At 46.7% G+C, this 15,839-nt stretch overlaps 1 protein-coding gene across 2 annotated transcripts; it reads left to right on the plus strand.

Annotated features, from left to right (window-relative positions):
• Positions 1-9,261: 9,261 nt before the first annotated feature.
• LOC130277701 (atherin-like) lies at positions 9,262-15,344 on the plus strand. Of its 2 annotated transcripts, XM_056528425.1 has the most exons (4): positions 9,262-10,614; positions 12,931-13,068; positions 13,920-14,051; positions 15,304-15,344. In XM_056528425.1, exons 1-4 carry the CDS (start codon positions 9,471-9,473, stop codon positions 15,333-15,335), a joined length of 1,446 nt encoding a protein of 481 aa, XP_056384400.1. In that variant the 5' UTR covers positions 9,262-9,470; the 3' UTR covers positions 15,336-15,344. The 2 variants fall into 2 exon arrangements, with proteins under 2 accessions (XP_056384400.1, XP_056384398.1); XM_056528423.1 differs by lacking the exon at positions 15,304-15,344 and having other exon boundaries at positions 13,920-14,552.
• Positions 15,345-15,839: the final 495 nt, after the last annotated feature.

The raw sequence follows: 15,839 nt of genomic DNA on the forward strand, positions 1-15,839 counted from the left end.
TCTTGCCATTTTTACAGCACATTGGCTGTTTCTGCTGCAGTTTTCCAAAACCACAATAACATTTGCACGTTTTTACAGTACTTTGCATGATTGCTGTAAAATAGCACAATTACGATTTTGGTAAAATTGCAGCAAAAACATAAATTTTACCCAGTTTTTTTGTGGTAGATTATGGCAATATCGCAAACATAACATTTTTAGTGCAATCTCATGCCAGCCTGGACCACACTTAGAAACTTATCTAAATATTAGCTACTTTTCTCTTTAACAACGTGCACCATTTTGATAAATGTGGGAGAAGTACACATGACATATGCCCAGGCACACTGGGGTAATAAACTCTTGATTTACACAAAGATAATTTTCCCATAATGTGTTAACACAGCCTCAGGTGAGCTATATACAGTAATTACTATATATTCTGACCCTATAGACATGGCAGCAGTATACAAATCTGGGTGGGGAGAGGATCTTAGAGCTATCAAGGTTGATCTAATAGGTGATGTTGTCCTGTAGTTCACAGGAAGTCAGCTGACAAAAGCTTTACTTATTTTTGACACATTAAGCCATGTTAGTTTCTGTGAGTCAGACTGGTGATCACATGACCAAGTTAGGGCAATGAAACACACAAATTCAGCTGTAATTTAAATAAATAATTGGTATTACATGACTAATGATGGTAAGTGTGTATGACATGGGCAAAAAGATATCCCTCAGAGTGCTTATTTAAAGTCCCAGAAAACCCATTAAAGGGGTACTCAAGCGGTAATGTTTTTCACACAAACATACCAAGGCTGTAGGACTTAAAAAATAAACACATACTTCCCTACACTCCTTCCCTTCAGACTTGGTACGGTTCCCCATCCTAGTGCTGGAGTTTGATCCGTCACAGTGCTACTCAGCCAATCACTCCCAGAGATAGGACTCTGCTGGGGCACTGTGAAGGATTTACCCCAGCACCAGGAAGAGGAGCATGCCTATACCAGGAGTAGCCAAACCTAGGCAGTGGGGGAACATAGGGAGGTATGTACGTGTTCATATTTGTAATACTGCAGTCCGAGCATTGCTTGTGTAAAAAAAAAAAAGCTTACTGCTGGAGTGCTCCTTTATAGGGGTACTCTGGTGGAAAAACATATTAAATTTACAGATTTGCAAATTTGATGGAAAACAAAATTTAAAAAAATGTACAGATTTGTAAATGACTCTATTTAAAAATCGTATCAGCTGCTGCAAATCCCCATAGCAAACCTCTCCTGCTCTGGACAGTTCCTGACATGGACAGAGGTGTCAGCAGAGAGCACTGTGGTCAAACAGAAAAGAACAACTCAACTTCCTCTGTAGTATACAGCAGCTGATAAGTACTGGAAGGATTAAGATTTTTAATAAAAGTAATTTACAAATCTGTTTAACTTTCTTCCACCAGTTGATTAGAAAAATAAAAAAATGTTTTTCACCAAAGTACCTCTTTACGGCTCTATTTACTCCGCATTTGGGTAAATATTTGTTCGTGGATGCACTGTAACACTGTAAAAACTCGAGAGTAGCCATAGAAATCTGAAGTCCAAGAAGTGTTCTTTGGCCTCCATTTGGGGTGATTTTTTACTGTATAGGATAGAGTGGCATATATCAGATGTACTGTATATGTTGGAAGAGTACCTCTACCATATAGAACAAACCGAGTGTGAGCCTAAGGGGGGCATTGTGCTGTATTGGCTTCAGTTCCCCTGATGCTATCATGTCAGGATTAGTAATTGCTGTACTGAAATGACGATATTTGCTGTCATTTTCAACTGCAGAAGACTGTGATGGTGCTAAAAGGCTGAATTTAAACTCCCACAAATTATAGCATCTTACAGCAGATAGCAATTTGGTTTCTAAGGTAAATGTTTTGTAATGTGTAATTTCAGCGGCGGTGCCCCTGTCTTCCCACTGGTGGAGGTGGATGAGCTGGCAATGACCAAAGGTTTAGCACCTGGCAAGAACATTGTACTGTCATATAATTAGATCGCACAAGGGCTTTAAGAAACCGGAACCTGACATTACAATAGTGGATTCTGCTGTCATGTACAGAGTGTAATTGACATTTGTGACCTTTAGATTATATGTCAGTGATGTTAGAGCTACAAAGACACAAATAGTAACATTAAAGCGAGCGTATTTAGGTAGCTTCACAGAAATCTTTTCTCTATTTAGACAGTCCCCTATTAGCTACAATGTACCACCGATGTACGCCTTGCTACGTGTATGTTGCAATGTTCATTGGGTTTCTCAAGTGCTGATCTCTAGAACAGGTTTTCTGTCTATTGGGTTATATAACATTAAGCAATAGGATAAGACACATATAACATATGGTGTGACTTATAGAGCAATCCATAGCCAATATAAAATAAATGGACAAGTAGAATAACAGTTAGACCATAAAAAGTTAAAACAGTACACTGGTGCTTGGGCTTTCATCATGTTGGAGCTGCCATCACCCTCCAAACAGGGATCTTGGTGTGGAAATCATATAGCGCTAAAAATTTGGGTCATTGTATGGTTTTTAAATACAAGGTAATATTATTTACCGTATATACTTGAGTATAAGCCATCCCGAATATAAGCCGAGGCCCCTAATTTCACCTAAAAAAAACAGGAAAAGTTATTGAGTCGACTAGAAGCCTAGGGTGGGAAATACATCATCCCCCCCATGTCATCATCCAGACCCCCGTCATTATCACCCCCGTCATCATCACCCTGCTATCATCACCCCCGTCATCATCACCCCGTCATCATCACCCCCGTCATCATCACCCCCCTTCCGGGCATACTGGGAGTTGTAGTTTTGAAACATCTGGAGGTCTGCAGGTTGAAGACCACTGCCCGGGCCTTCGTCATCATCCAGACCCTCCTTTTGTTTTCTACTCACCTCCCCTTGGTGGGAAGGAAGGGTGAGCTGGTCCGGGCCATCTATCTTTGGCCATCTATGCTGCAGGGAGCGTCCGGTGGGGAGGGGTAGTCGTTCCGGGCTGTCCATCTTCACCAGAAGGCCCTCTTCTCCGCTCCGGGTCGGCCCCGGACTAGTGACGCTGCCTTGATGCCACCGCGCAGGGACGCCACGGACATCTGCTGCGCATGGACGTCCCTGCACGTCGTCGTCAAGGCAACGTCACTAGTCCGGGGCCGGCCCGGAGTGGAGAAGAGGGCCTCCCGGTGAAGATGGACAGCCCAGAATGAGTAACCCTCCCCACCGGACGGTCCCTGCAGCATAGGAGGTCGAATATGGACGGCCCGGACTAGCTCACCCTTCCTTTCCACCAAGGGGAGGTGAGTAGAAAACAAAAGGAGGTCTGGATGATGACGAAGGCCCGGGCAGTGGTCTTCAAAATGCGGACCTCCAGATGTTTCAAAACTACAACTCCCATCATGCCCAGACAGCCGATGGCTGTCCGGGCATGCTGGAAGTTGTAATTTTGCAACATTTGGAGGTCCGCAGGTTGAAGACCACTGAGAAGGGATTGACAGGCGGAGATGGACGGCTGGGACCATCCCCTCACAGCTAAAGCCAGAAACATTTTTTTGTTCACTCGAGTATAAGCCGAGAAAAAATCGTACTGAAAAACTCGGCTTATACTCGAGTATATACGGTATGCATGTTATGGTTCAATATGTGACCTTAGTATGGCACTGCTGTTATGCTAAAGTCCTATTTTATTTATATTGTTAAAAGAAAGGTGTGTAAAAGACAGTAAGGGACTTTATTGTTATATATGTAAAGCAAGGTATTTTTTTCTGCTGTTTGCCTGTGAGTGTGCTCAGTGAACTTGCCCCAAATCTATCAAAATGTCGTATATTCTTCATAATTAGGTAAAGAAGCTTAGATCAAAGTAAAGTAAAGTGCGGTCCATGCTGTAGTGAAAATGTATAAAAATTTGCAAGATTGTAGAAATGTTTGCAACAATTTAAATTGTCACATTTGAACGCTACCGCTACAAAAGTCAAATTACATTTGATTTTCATAAAATTACTTTAACAATGTAGAAGCAAGAAAGTGGCAACATGTTTGCATAAATGGCTGTGCAACAAAAGTACACAAAAAATACAATCATATATTCCACCCATAGTTTTTCCTGAGGATGTTTAGGTTGCATGTTGGACTTATATTAGACTCGATATTACAAGGTCAACTATTGGTTTGGTCTTAAAGGGGTACTCTGTCTCTAGACATCTTATCCCCTATTTAAAGGGGGATAAGATGTCTGATCACTCGGGTCCGGCCAATGTAGACCCCCTGTTATTTCCCTGCTGCACCCGGCGTTCGTTTAGAGCATAAGGTTCAGCGTCAGAGGCTTCTGATGTCACGGCCGTGCCCCACTCGTGACATCATGGCCACTCCCCATCAATGCAAGTCTATGGGAGAGTCCTCCCATAGATTGGCATTGAGGGGGCATGGCCATGATGTCAGGAGCGGGGCGTGACTGTGAAGTGACGAGCCTCTGCCACACATAGCCAGTTTTCTCCATGCACTGGATGTCTGGGGTGCCACAGCCATGATCGCAGGTGTCCCCAGCGGTGGGACCCATGCGATCAGACATCTTATCCCCTATCCTTTGGATAGGGGATAAGATGTCAAGGGGCGGAGTACCCCTTTAAGATCTGTTGTCAACCCTCTCGCACTATCTTTAAAAGGAGATTTTTCAGAAAAATGCCACCCTTCCTCCTTTTACACCTCTTTTTTTTAAAGTGGGCAGTACTTAAAAACTTGTGCAGGCAGAGCATTGCTGGGACACGGCAACAAGGTTTTCATGAGCAGAGGCGGCTCTAGACCTTGTAAGGCCTTAGGCAAAACTCGAACATGAGGCCCCACATCATTTTATGCAGACTTCCCATGGACAATGATAATAAAGTACAGGGTTAATATGCGCAGTGATGTTACAGTACAGTGTGTACTATATCACTGTACACATGAGGGGTACATGGCGTGGGTTGTAGGGCATGGTATGGGCCAGGGAATGGTATTTCCACTTTAAATTGATAACCTGTCCTGACAACCAACCTCGTAATCTCTTCACCAGTGGCTGTGGCACATACAGTAGAGGCTGGAGCGGAGGTTGAGCACTGATGCCCCGAAACAGGCACCAGGAATGATGAGGCAACTCCTCCTTTTCCCCCTGTACTCCTCTTTGATGGGCAGCCAGGATGGGGCAAGGATGTAGGAGATGTGCCTGCGCACAGCACATCTCTTAAAGTTTCAGAGGAACTGATATACTTGAAGGATGTGGTCCGGAGTGAGGCATCCACCGGAGTAAGGCATAATGGAAGAGTTGCTTATGGATCCTGGCAGCTGCTCTTACCTCCACCAGTACTAACTGAGTGACACATCTCTTCCTCTACACAGATAGTAAGAGAAGCACTTTATAGATGTGCTACTCTATGCATAGATGTTCTACCTTTAGCATGGATATTGGGACCTATGGTGCCCTGTGGTGCTGCTGAAGACACGTTGAGGTAGCTGCATGAGAAATAGTACTCTTCTTGAGGCTGGGAGGAAAAACTAGGCCAAAGAGGAGCCTGGCATAGGTCAGGAGATGGTACATGATGACATGGTTATGCTGCCGGTGTAACCACAGTTGGGATAGGAATGGTTGCAAAGTGTAAGCTGCCTCTGAGGTGGGGCAACTATGTCATCCTGTACCGATGTACTGAAGTACTGTACCTGCCAGATAGTGTTCTAGATGTGATACATTCCCCATGAGATGCAGGGAATGTCACAGCAAGAGGCTTAACCCCTGAGAGCAGGGTCTGACTAAAAGGGTGTAGTCAACATTGGTGAAAGCTATTAGATGGGTGTGTTCCTATGTGAGGCCACACAGGTGGAAAAGCAGTGGGAAAACAGTTTATGTATTCAGTTTAAAGGGTTAAATCCTGTTAAAACTGTTTACATTGCACCATTTCATGATAAAATAGCCATTTATCTATTGAAAACTGTAATAACATTGTTGTACCACTTTAAATACCTGCCTATTTGGTTTTACTGGTCTGCTGCAGTCTTCTCTTAAAGGGTTACCAGCATGACAGAAGACAGCCCAAATCCACGCTACCAATGCGTTATCAAATTTCCCTTATTAACATGTATCAAAGCAGGGAGGGGCCTTCACGAATGACAGGTATAATTTGGTGGCTAAAGTTGTTAAATCTTATAATAATATTTCATATTTGGGTGAATTCTTATGGTATAAAAGCATTCGCACATGGTCCAAAGTCTTCCTAAGTCAGTGTCATAAAAGTTCTTTCTCGTAGACATTGTGCGGTAGCTATAATTTTCTCTTCATACCAGTAAATGTATATTCGGGGAGACAAAACACAACAAACAGTCAATGTGTTGTGCTAATCCATAACTAGAACAATGCGGTGATTAGTGCCAAGCGCTGAATAGAACCTTTTCTCTCTTAGAATGGAGTTCTCTTTTGGAGGAGTAGAGCAGTCTTTCCAATTTTGTGCCTTCTTAATGCACAGAAGATAATGAGTATATTTAAAATGACAGTTCTTGGCTGATTTTCTAAAGTAACGTCTTAAAGCAGCAGATCGCAGTGAGAGGGAAGCGGCTGAAAGAGGGAAAATTAGAGGGACATGATAGATGTTCACAGTCATCTTAAAGTGAACAGAGAAAATAAACCCTATTTACGAGAAGCATTTTCTCTTTTTTTGTGCATGGAAAAACATTGGGTTATCTTGTTTGCAATCAACATATGAATGCTTTATATTTGCATTTAATCATGATTCTTTTTTTATTTTTTGGAAAGAGGTAAGTTGAAAATCATCCATAGATATCATCAGAAATGTCTAGAACGGTGGGGCTTCATTTTTTTTCCTACAGGAAGCTATCATTTGCTTTTGTTCTGATGTCCCAAACTGTCAGGGTAGCATTGTTGTGAGGCCCCCAACCTCCAGATTCCCATTGTTCCTGTCTGTAAGCATTACAATTCCATTGTTTTGATGCCCTAGGTAATAATCTCTCTTTGGCTTAAAGTTATTGGTATGTTGTTATTTTGGGGATAAAATCTATCAGTGTGATGCTCTTGTTATTCTGGACCCAAATATTCAGGATGTCATTTTGAGGTCTTTCCTGTCATTATAAAATACTAGTTAAAAAAATAAGGCTAAGTACACATCTGAGTCAGAGGCTTTATTTGGGCCTTCCGTTGTAGACAAACAAAAAAATAAATAATTAAACGTGGTAAGCTATCTTTATTTATGTCCGTTTAAATTCAGTAAAATGATGGGCACCAGCTGAAAACCCAACAGACCACATTAAAGGGGTACTGCGGCCAAAATAACTTATACCCTATTCACATGATAGGGGATAAGCAGCTGATTGTGGGGGGTCAGACCGCTGGGACCCCTGCGATGTCTTGAACAGGACCCTGACTTGCTCACTGAGGAGCACATGTGATCTAACGCTAGACAGCACGCGCTCCATTGGAAGCACGAATGATGCCCAAATGCTGGACTCTGGTCTCTTCGGAGCTCCCAAAGAAATCAATGGAGCATGTGCCATCTACCACACATGTTCCTCAATGAGTTCTGGGCCCCGTTCCTGTGGATAGAGGATAAGTTAATTTTGGCTGCAGTACTCCTTGAAGTCAATTGGGTCTGACAGGCAGTCATGCAGTGGTTCCCCAGGCTCAGTTTTTTGTCTTTCTTCTTCTTCCAGATGGACCAGATGAGGGTAAACCTACACTTAAAGGAGCTATCCAGCCACAATTAACTTATCCCCTATCGACAAGATAGGATGAGCATCTGATTGCGGCGGGGGGGGTGGGGGGGGGTCTGACTTACGGGATCCCCCATGATCTCCATGACAGGGTGTCTCTTAGCTGTATGGAACATTAGACGTCATGTAAGTTATTTTTGGCTGGATAACCCCCTTAATGAGGACCTGTTGCTAACCCTCCCAAAATTAGATTGCATCATCATTAGATAGCTTAGGGTGTCTCAATTATACATCTTTTAACAGTTTATTGATATACCCTCCTGTTCGTGAGAAATGTGGATTTATAGTTTCTCTGACAATTCAGGAATTCAGTCAGATGGGCGGTACCTCATTTTAATAATGGGAGTACATTTCAGGTGAGTTTATACTGTCAGGGGATGTGTATTAGACATACACATCCTGCAATGTACAACATTCACACCCAGCGACTGTATAATCCCGCCCACCACCTGATAGTCACTCCCTTTTTTTAAATGAAGTCCCACCCGTCTGACTGATTCTCTGAATTGTCAAACTATAAACCCTCACATCTTAAAAAATTGAAAAATCTGTAAAAGTTGTGTGATCAGGGCAGCCTAAGCTACTTAAAAGGGTACTCCACTTTCCCAGCAGTTGGAGTGGGTGGCAGGGGTCATGATGTCACAGCCACGCCCTTCATGATGTCACATCATGCCCCCTCTATGTAAGTCTATGGAGGGAGCGTATAGACTTGCATAGAGTAGGCGTGGCATGACATCACAAGGGGCATGGCCGTGACACCACAACCCCGCCGCCCACACCCAACATTCTAAACGAATGCCGGGTGCTGCACAGAGATTGTGGGGGTCCCAATGGTGGCACCCCACGATCAGACATCTTATGCCCTATCCTTTGGATAGGGGATAAGATGTCTAGGGGAGGAGTACCCCTTTAATGATTGAAAAATCTATGTTTTGGGGGGGTTTGCCATAGGTCCTCTTTAAAGGAGTTGTCCAGCAAAAGAAACAACCTATGGTGTCAAAAAGTTTAATAAGTGTAACCACTCAACCAGGATGGATGGGATGGTCATTACAGCACTAAGTATGACTAAGAGGTCCCTATAACAACAATGGGCAAATCAGTACAAGGGGGCAGAAATCAAATATATAAAGGGGATTAGCCCTTAACATATAAAACAGCCTTTCCAGTCAGGAAGCAATCCTCCCAAACAGTGGTTTGCTCTATAAGTATGAAGTAAAAGAATAAATGTTGATTTGTAAAGCCCAAGAGAAAAATTATGCAACTTCTGTTTCTTAACTCACAACTTATTCTCAAACATTTTTATAAACTTTATGTGAAAGTTAAGCACCTTTTTAATAGCGCAGCCCCTGACTATAGGTAGAATATGGTATTCAGCTGATCCACATTTCAATGGATTGGGCTGAACTGTGTTGGGGTATGTTAACACGGCAGAATGTCTGTGTGGAATTCCCCATAAATATTCTGCATGTACATTCCGCAGCAGCAGAGTCCTTTTGATTTTTGTAGGTTACCTGCCCGTTTAGGGATAGGTGGCCCTGACTGCACGGGACGGTAGGGGTTAACTCAGAGCCCAGGATAGTTTTCCCTCCCCCCTGCTTTCCCGGGTTAGTAGGAGGGGAATTAAGGCACGCCCAGGATATATTTAGGTCTACCCCACCCCCTGGTTAGTCCTTTTCGTACTCACCAGCGCTCCTGAGAAGTCAGCTTTGCTCCGGAGATGGCTGACGAGGCTGTATGGAATGCTATCCGGGAGCGGGTGTTGGCTGATCCAGGCGCCCTATCTCAGCTACTAGCTGGGCTAGGCCTTCCTGCTGCTGCGGTTAGTAGTATATCTCGGCCGGCAGGTCCTGCTGTACGGGGGCGACGAACCGCCCGTGCATCGCGCCCTCCGGCGCGTCTGAGCCCCAGTCCCCCTAGGTCGTCTGCTAGTAGGAGGGGGCGCTTTGCTGCCCGCATTGCCTCCTCAGCTGTAGTTTCGGCCCCTGGTGCGGCTGTGGCCGCAGCTCGGGCTGTAGCTCCGCCCCTTCCGGGTCAAGTGTCACAGGAAGCTGTGGGGAATTCTTCAGCTGCTTCGCGCGCTTCCCTGCAGGTCCCGGCAGTCTCAGGTATTTCAGGGCAGCCTGCTTTAGTTTCCCGGCCGGTGTTAACCCCTGCATTGCCAGCCGTTATGGGTGCTGGTGCCCCTGCTCCCTCTCATGCCTCCTCCTCTGCGGAGGAAATACCCGATACCCCTATTGCCACGGCCCGGGTTCCCATTAGACCCCAGGGTGCTCCGGTACTGCCTGGGGATACTCAGCAGCCACCTGTCCTGGGGGGTAGTGGCGTTGATCCTCCTTATGAGGATGCTTGTGATAGTTTGGGGCCCCATCCTGTTGATCTGCCACCTTTAGATGCCTCAGCTAGTTCCCCCTTACTTTTTACTGATAATATGCGGCAAGTCAGTCAGCCACCGCGTGACCGAGTATTTAGTAGGTCAGAGGGCCGTTCCCGTCCAAGACGGTCGCGGTCGTCCTCACGGGGATCTGGCCGCTCCGGTTGGAGCAGATCTGTTGGGTCCTGTAGACATCACCGCAGGTGTTCACGCCGGGAGTCTAGGAGTAGTGTGCGCTCCCGTAGGTCCCGCTCGTCTCGGTGGCGGTCTCCTTCATCATCTGGTCGCAGCTCGTATCGCTCAGGGAGTCGGGAGCGTCGCTCTCGCAGGCGCGAGGGGCGGAGACATCATTCAAGGTCCCCGAGGCGGGCTTCCCGCGGTGGCAGTCGGCCCCGTGCGGTGTCTGATCCGGCTACTGTGCCGGTTGCTGATCCAGCTCCTGTTCCTGCTACGGATCCGGTCCCACCTCCTGTTGTTCCTGCGCCGACCGGTGAGTTTGATTTTGCGGGTGCATGGGGACAGGGGGAGGGTCAGGCTGCTTTGTTGTCTACGCTTAAATCTGTTTTGTCTGGCCTTGTTAATAGCAAGCCGGCGGAACGTGTGGTTCCGGCGGCGGCCCGTAAGGCCTCCCCGGTTAGGGTTGGGGTATATAAAGATTCTGTTTTTTGTGGTGTTAGTCCTTTGGGTGTTTATGTTGATGATGCTGTGAAGGAAAAGATTTGGTCCAACCAGTATGTTGATTTGTGGTCGCTAGTGTCTGTGGACCAACATACGATTGACAAGGAACGTAGGCCCCAGTCGGAAAAAACTTTTCCTACTAGGCCGAAGGTGGCGAAGACCATGGGCAATTGGTTGCAAGCGTTTGCAGTTTTGGGGTGTATTATGGGTGAAAAGCATCCGGAGCGATGCTCCGAGCTTTTTATTTATATGGACTCGGTGTATAGTGCTTATAAGGCTCATGGGGGCTCTGCGTGGTGGCGGTATGACGAGGAATTTCGACGCCGCTTGTCTCTGCAGCCGGATGTTGGTTGGGGTGTTAAGGCGACCGACGTGTGGTTGCGTTTGATGATGGCGCAGAAGGCACAGCCCTTTCAGCAGGGAGCCGCTGGTCAATCCGGGGCCACCGGGCCGGCGGCAGTGCGTCGACCCGGGGCTTGCTGGTTATTTAACGAGGGACATTGTCGTTTCCTCAGCTTGTGTAAATACAAGCATGAGTGTTCTGCCTGCGGGGGGTCCCACGCCGCAGTCAGGTGTCAGCGGGCTGCTAAGCAGACCGGCCGGGCTCCCTCTGCTGCTGCAGGGAAGGACCCCGGTGAACGTGGACATGATGTGCCCGTGGTTAGACCAGTACCCCAATAAGGAGGACGCTTTGGTTTTATTGGAGGGTTTTCGTTATGGTTTCTTTATACCTTTTATTTTGGGTCAGGTTTCTTCCTCCTACCCTGACAATTTGAAATCGGCCAGGGAGTACCCTGAGGTGCTGCGGGAAAAAATTGGTAAGGAGGTTTCGTTGGGTCGTTTTGAAGGACCTTTTAGTTCCCCCCCTTTTCATAATTTGCGGGTTTCCCCCCTTGGGGTTGTCCCGAAGAAAGAGGTCGGGAAGTTTCGCCTGATTCACCACCTTTCGTATCCGAAAGGTTCTTCAGTGAATGATGGCATTTCTAGAGAAGATGCAACGGTTTCTTATGTTTCGTTTGACCGGGCTGTGGCTCTGGTAAGGGGTTTTGGGGCGGGGGCGTTGATGGCGAAGTCTGACATTGAATCGGCTTTTCGCCTGTTGCCGGTGCATCCGGAATGCTATCACTTACTGGGTTGCCGGGTGGATGGGGCTTTTTATTATGATGTTTGCCTGCCGATGGGTTGTGCTATTTCTTGTCGGTATTTTGAAATGTTTGGATCATTTTTGGAGTGGGTTGTCCGCTTTGAGACGGGCAGCCGTTCGGTTATTCACTATTTGGATGATTTCTTGTTTGTTGGCCCGGCTGGGTCTCCCAGGTGTGGTTTTTTGTTGGATTCTTTTCGTTTTTTCATGCTGAAGTTTGGGGTGCCCTTGTCCGCTGAGAAGACAGAGGGCCCTTCAACGGTTATTTCGTTTTTGGGCATAGAAATTGATTCTGTGGCCATGGTTTTTAGACTACCAACAGAGAAATTGGAGAGTTTGCTCTTGTTGGTTGAAAGTTTTTGTGGTGTACGGAAGGTGACGCTGCGCCAATTACAAGTTTTGCTGGGACACTTGGTTTTTGCTTGCCGTGTTATGCCCATGGGGCGTGTTTTTTCTAGGCGTTTGTCATTGGCCACCAAGGGCGTTTCCTGCCCTTCTCATCATATTCGCATTTCAAAGCAAATGCGCGCGGATGTTTTGATGTGGAGAGAATTTTTGAGAAGGTACAATGGTCACACGTGTTGGTTGGGGGACGAGTTGTCCAATGCTGAGCTTCAATTGTTCACGGATGCGGCTGGCTCCGTGGGTTTTGGTGCTTTCTTTCAAGGGGAATGGTGTGCGGAGTTGTGGCCGCCTGATTGGCAGACTAACGGTTGGTGTAGGAACCTCACCCTGCTTGAATTGTTTCCTATTATAGTTGCTGTGGAGTTGTGGGGTACACGATTCAGCAATAAGCGGGTTTGTTTTTGGACAGATAATCTGAGTGTGGTTCATTGTATAAATGGTTTGTCCTCTTCCTCCCTTCCGGTTTTGTCTTTGATCCGTCATCTAGTTCTTCGGTGTTTGGAGTTGAACGTTTGGTTTAAAGCTCGCCACGTAGCTGGGGTTGATAATGTGATTGCTGATTCCCTTTCTCGTTTTCAGTTTCAGGATTTTCGGAGGATGTGTCCGGATGCTGCATTGGAAGGGCTCCCTTGCCCCCCATTGGTCTGGGCCCTGCCGAGCAACGTCTGATCCCACTGGTGGAATCGTCGATGGCGGCATCTACATGGGCGGGACATGGTAAGGCGTGGGCTGAGTGGTGTGCGTTGCTGGCGGGGCGGGAGGTGGCTACCTCCGTTGACAACCGCGTAGCGGTTACGGTGGAATATGTGTTGTGGTTGCGGGATTTACAGGTGTCCGCAATTGTAGCGCGGCGACGGCTAGCTGGGGTAAGTTTTTATTTTAAGTTATTGGGATGGGAAGATGTTTCTAAACGGTTTTTATTTCAGCAGGCCTTGAAGGGTTGGCAGCGCACTCATGTGCGGCGTGAAGCTCGCAGGCCTGTTTCGTTTTTGTTATTGGCTTCTCTTTTGCCGGCTACCCGCAGTTGTTGTTCCTCGACCTATGAGTCCGAGTTGTATTCGGCCGCTTTTTGTGTAATGTTTTTTGCAGCGCTGCGCATCGGCGAGTTGGTTCCGGCTTCAAAGCCGGAGTCGGTGGTTTATTGCAGGATGACGTGTTGTGTTCCAATGGGGTTTTGCAACTGCGGATTCGACGCTCGAAAACTGATCAGGTGGGTCAGGGAGCTTGGGTGCGGGTTCTTGCAGTGGATGGTGCGGTTTGTCCAGTGCGGGCGGTGTCGTCGTTTTTGGCTGTTCGGGTTCCTGGCCGCCAATTTTTTACACATGCTGATGGTTTTCCTTTGACGCGTTTTCAATTTCAGGCTGTGTTCAAGGGTTGTTTGCGGTTTTTGGGTGTTCCAGCTGCTGATTTTGGTACGCATTCTTTTCGGATAGGTGCTGCTACGGAGGCGTCCAGGGCAGGTTTATCAGTGGATGCGATACAGCGTATTGGCCGTTGGCGCTCTGGTTGTTATGCGCGCTATATACGTCCTGAGTTGTTGTTATAACTTGTTTTCTCCTTTTTTTTAGATGTGCAAAGGACGATGGTTTATTTCCTGGGCCACTCTTATTTCCACCGGGCCGCGCAGAGAGCTGATTGCCGGCCGGGTGGGAGATCGTTGGGATGCGGCAATGTTGAGCCTCACTGGAGGGGGATCCCAGGTATGCGGTGGACACGGGTCCTTACTGAAGTGGTGGACATTGCTAGAACCGTCCGTTCTGGTGTAATTTTGGTGGTACACGCGGGTGGGAATGATCTCTGTTATTCCCGGGTTCCCGATTTGATTACTTTAATGAAAGCCGATGTTGAACGGTTTTCTGGTTTTTTCCCTGATTTAGTTTTAGTATGGTCCGAGATAGTGCCTAGAGTATCCTGGCAGGGTGCTCGCAATGCTGAGGCCATCGAGCGTTCACGGCGTTTGGTGAATTCTCGTATGGCCCGGTTTGTGCGACAGAAGGGTGGAGTGGTGGTCCGTCATCGTGAGCTTGAAGGTGATAACAGACGGTTTATGATCTCTGATGGGGTTCACTTGAATGATATAGGTTTGGACATCTTTTTGTCGGGCTTACAAGATGGTTTGGAGCAGGCCTTGTTTTTGCTTGGTGGGGGTCGGAGCACCGTGTAGGAGTACACGGGCTCCTCGGTGGCCTGAGGAGAGGAGAATTGAGAAGTGATGGCCCTAGGCACTTTTGCCCGCCGTGAGTCCGGCGGCTGGCAATACCGCTTCGGCTGAAGTAGGTAGGTTGCTGCAGTGCAGCAGTTATAGAGTTAATATTCTGTTATTTAATAAATTGAGCTGTGACCACCACCCAGCCCAGTAAAAAAGAATAATGTTGTCTGTCATTATTGGGAGAGGTGGGGGGAGGGCATATGATGTGGTAGGCGTAAGTGTGCCGGGCAGTCTGTAGGTTACCTGCCCGTTTAGGGATAGGTGGCCCTGACTGCACGGGACGGTAGGGGTTAACTCAGAGCCCAGGATAGTTTTCCCTCCCCCCTGCTTTCCCGGGTTAGTAGGAGGGGAATTAAGGCACGCCCAGGATATATTTAGGTCTACCCCACCCCCTGGTTAGTCCTTTTCGTACTCACCAGCGCTCCTGAGAAGTCAGCTTCCCTCCCTCCCTCCCTGTTTTTACGTTTGTTGTTGTCATTTTGTATTCTTCTGGGCTGTGCATTTTGTTGTGAAATGCATGGTCTTTGTTACCCCTTTTAAAAAAAAAAAAAAAAAAAAAAAAAAAATTTTTTACAAAGAATGATGGTTGTTAAAAAAAAAAAAAAAAAAAAAAAAAAAAAAAATATATATATAAAGAAATATTTTATATTTATATTTATATATACATTACTTCATGGGCACTTTTTACTTTTGCACTTTGTTATTTGGACAGTTGTTTTTCTGTCTATTGTTCCTGATTGTAGTTTTCTTTATATGCAAGTCACAGCTGGCCTGAGGAGAGGAGAATTGAGAAGTGATGGCCCTAGGCACTTTTGCCCGCCGTGAGTCCGGCGGCTGGCAATACCGCTTCGGCTGAAGTAGGTAGGTTGCTGCAGTGCAGCAGTTATAGAGTTAATATTCTGTTATTTAATAAATTGAGCTGTGACCACCACCCAGCCCAGTAAAAAAGAATAATGTTGTCTGTCATTATTGGGAGAGGTGGGGGGAGGGCATATGATGTGGTAGGCGTAAGTGTGCCGGGCAGTCAAGTTGATTTTGTTGCTCTGTTTACATGGCAGATTTTCCGTGGCAGCAACATCTGCCACGGGAATACTGATTCTGGCATCCCAAAAAACATTGAACCTGTTCAATGTTTTTGTGAATTGCGCTCGGAAATTCATTGCAGTCTATTAGACAGCGCATTTCCAGCTGTCCTAGTGCTGGCATGTTCTGCCGGCGCTCTGCTGTCTGGGAATGTGTGGTGAGCCACGGGGTGCGATTTGAGGTTTAGGGGCAGATG

The sequence above is a fragment of the Hyla sarda genome, chromosome 6, assembly GCF_029499605.1.
Source record: "Hyla sarda isolate aHylSar1 chromosome 6, aHylSar1.hap1, whole genome shotgun sequence".
Taxonomy (NCBI): Eukaryota; Metazoa; Chordata; class Amphibia; order Anura; family Hylidae; genus Hyla; species Hyla sarda.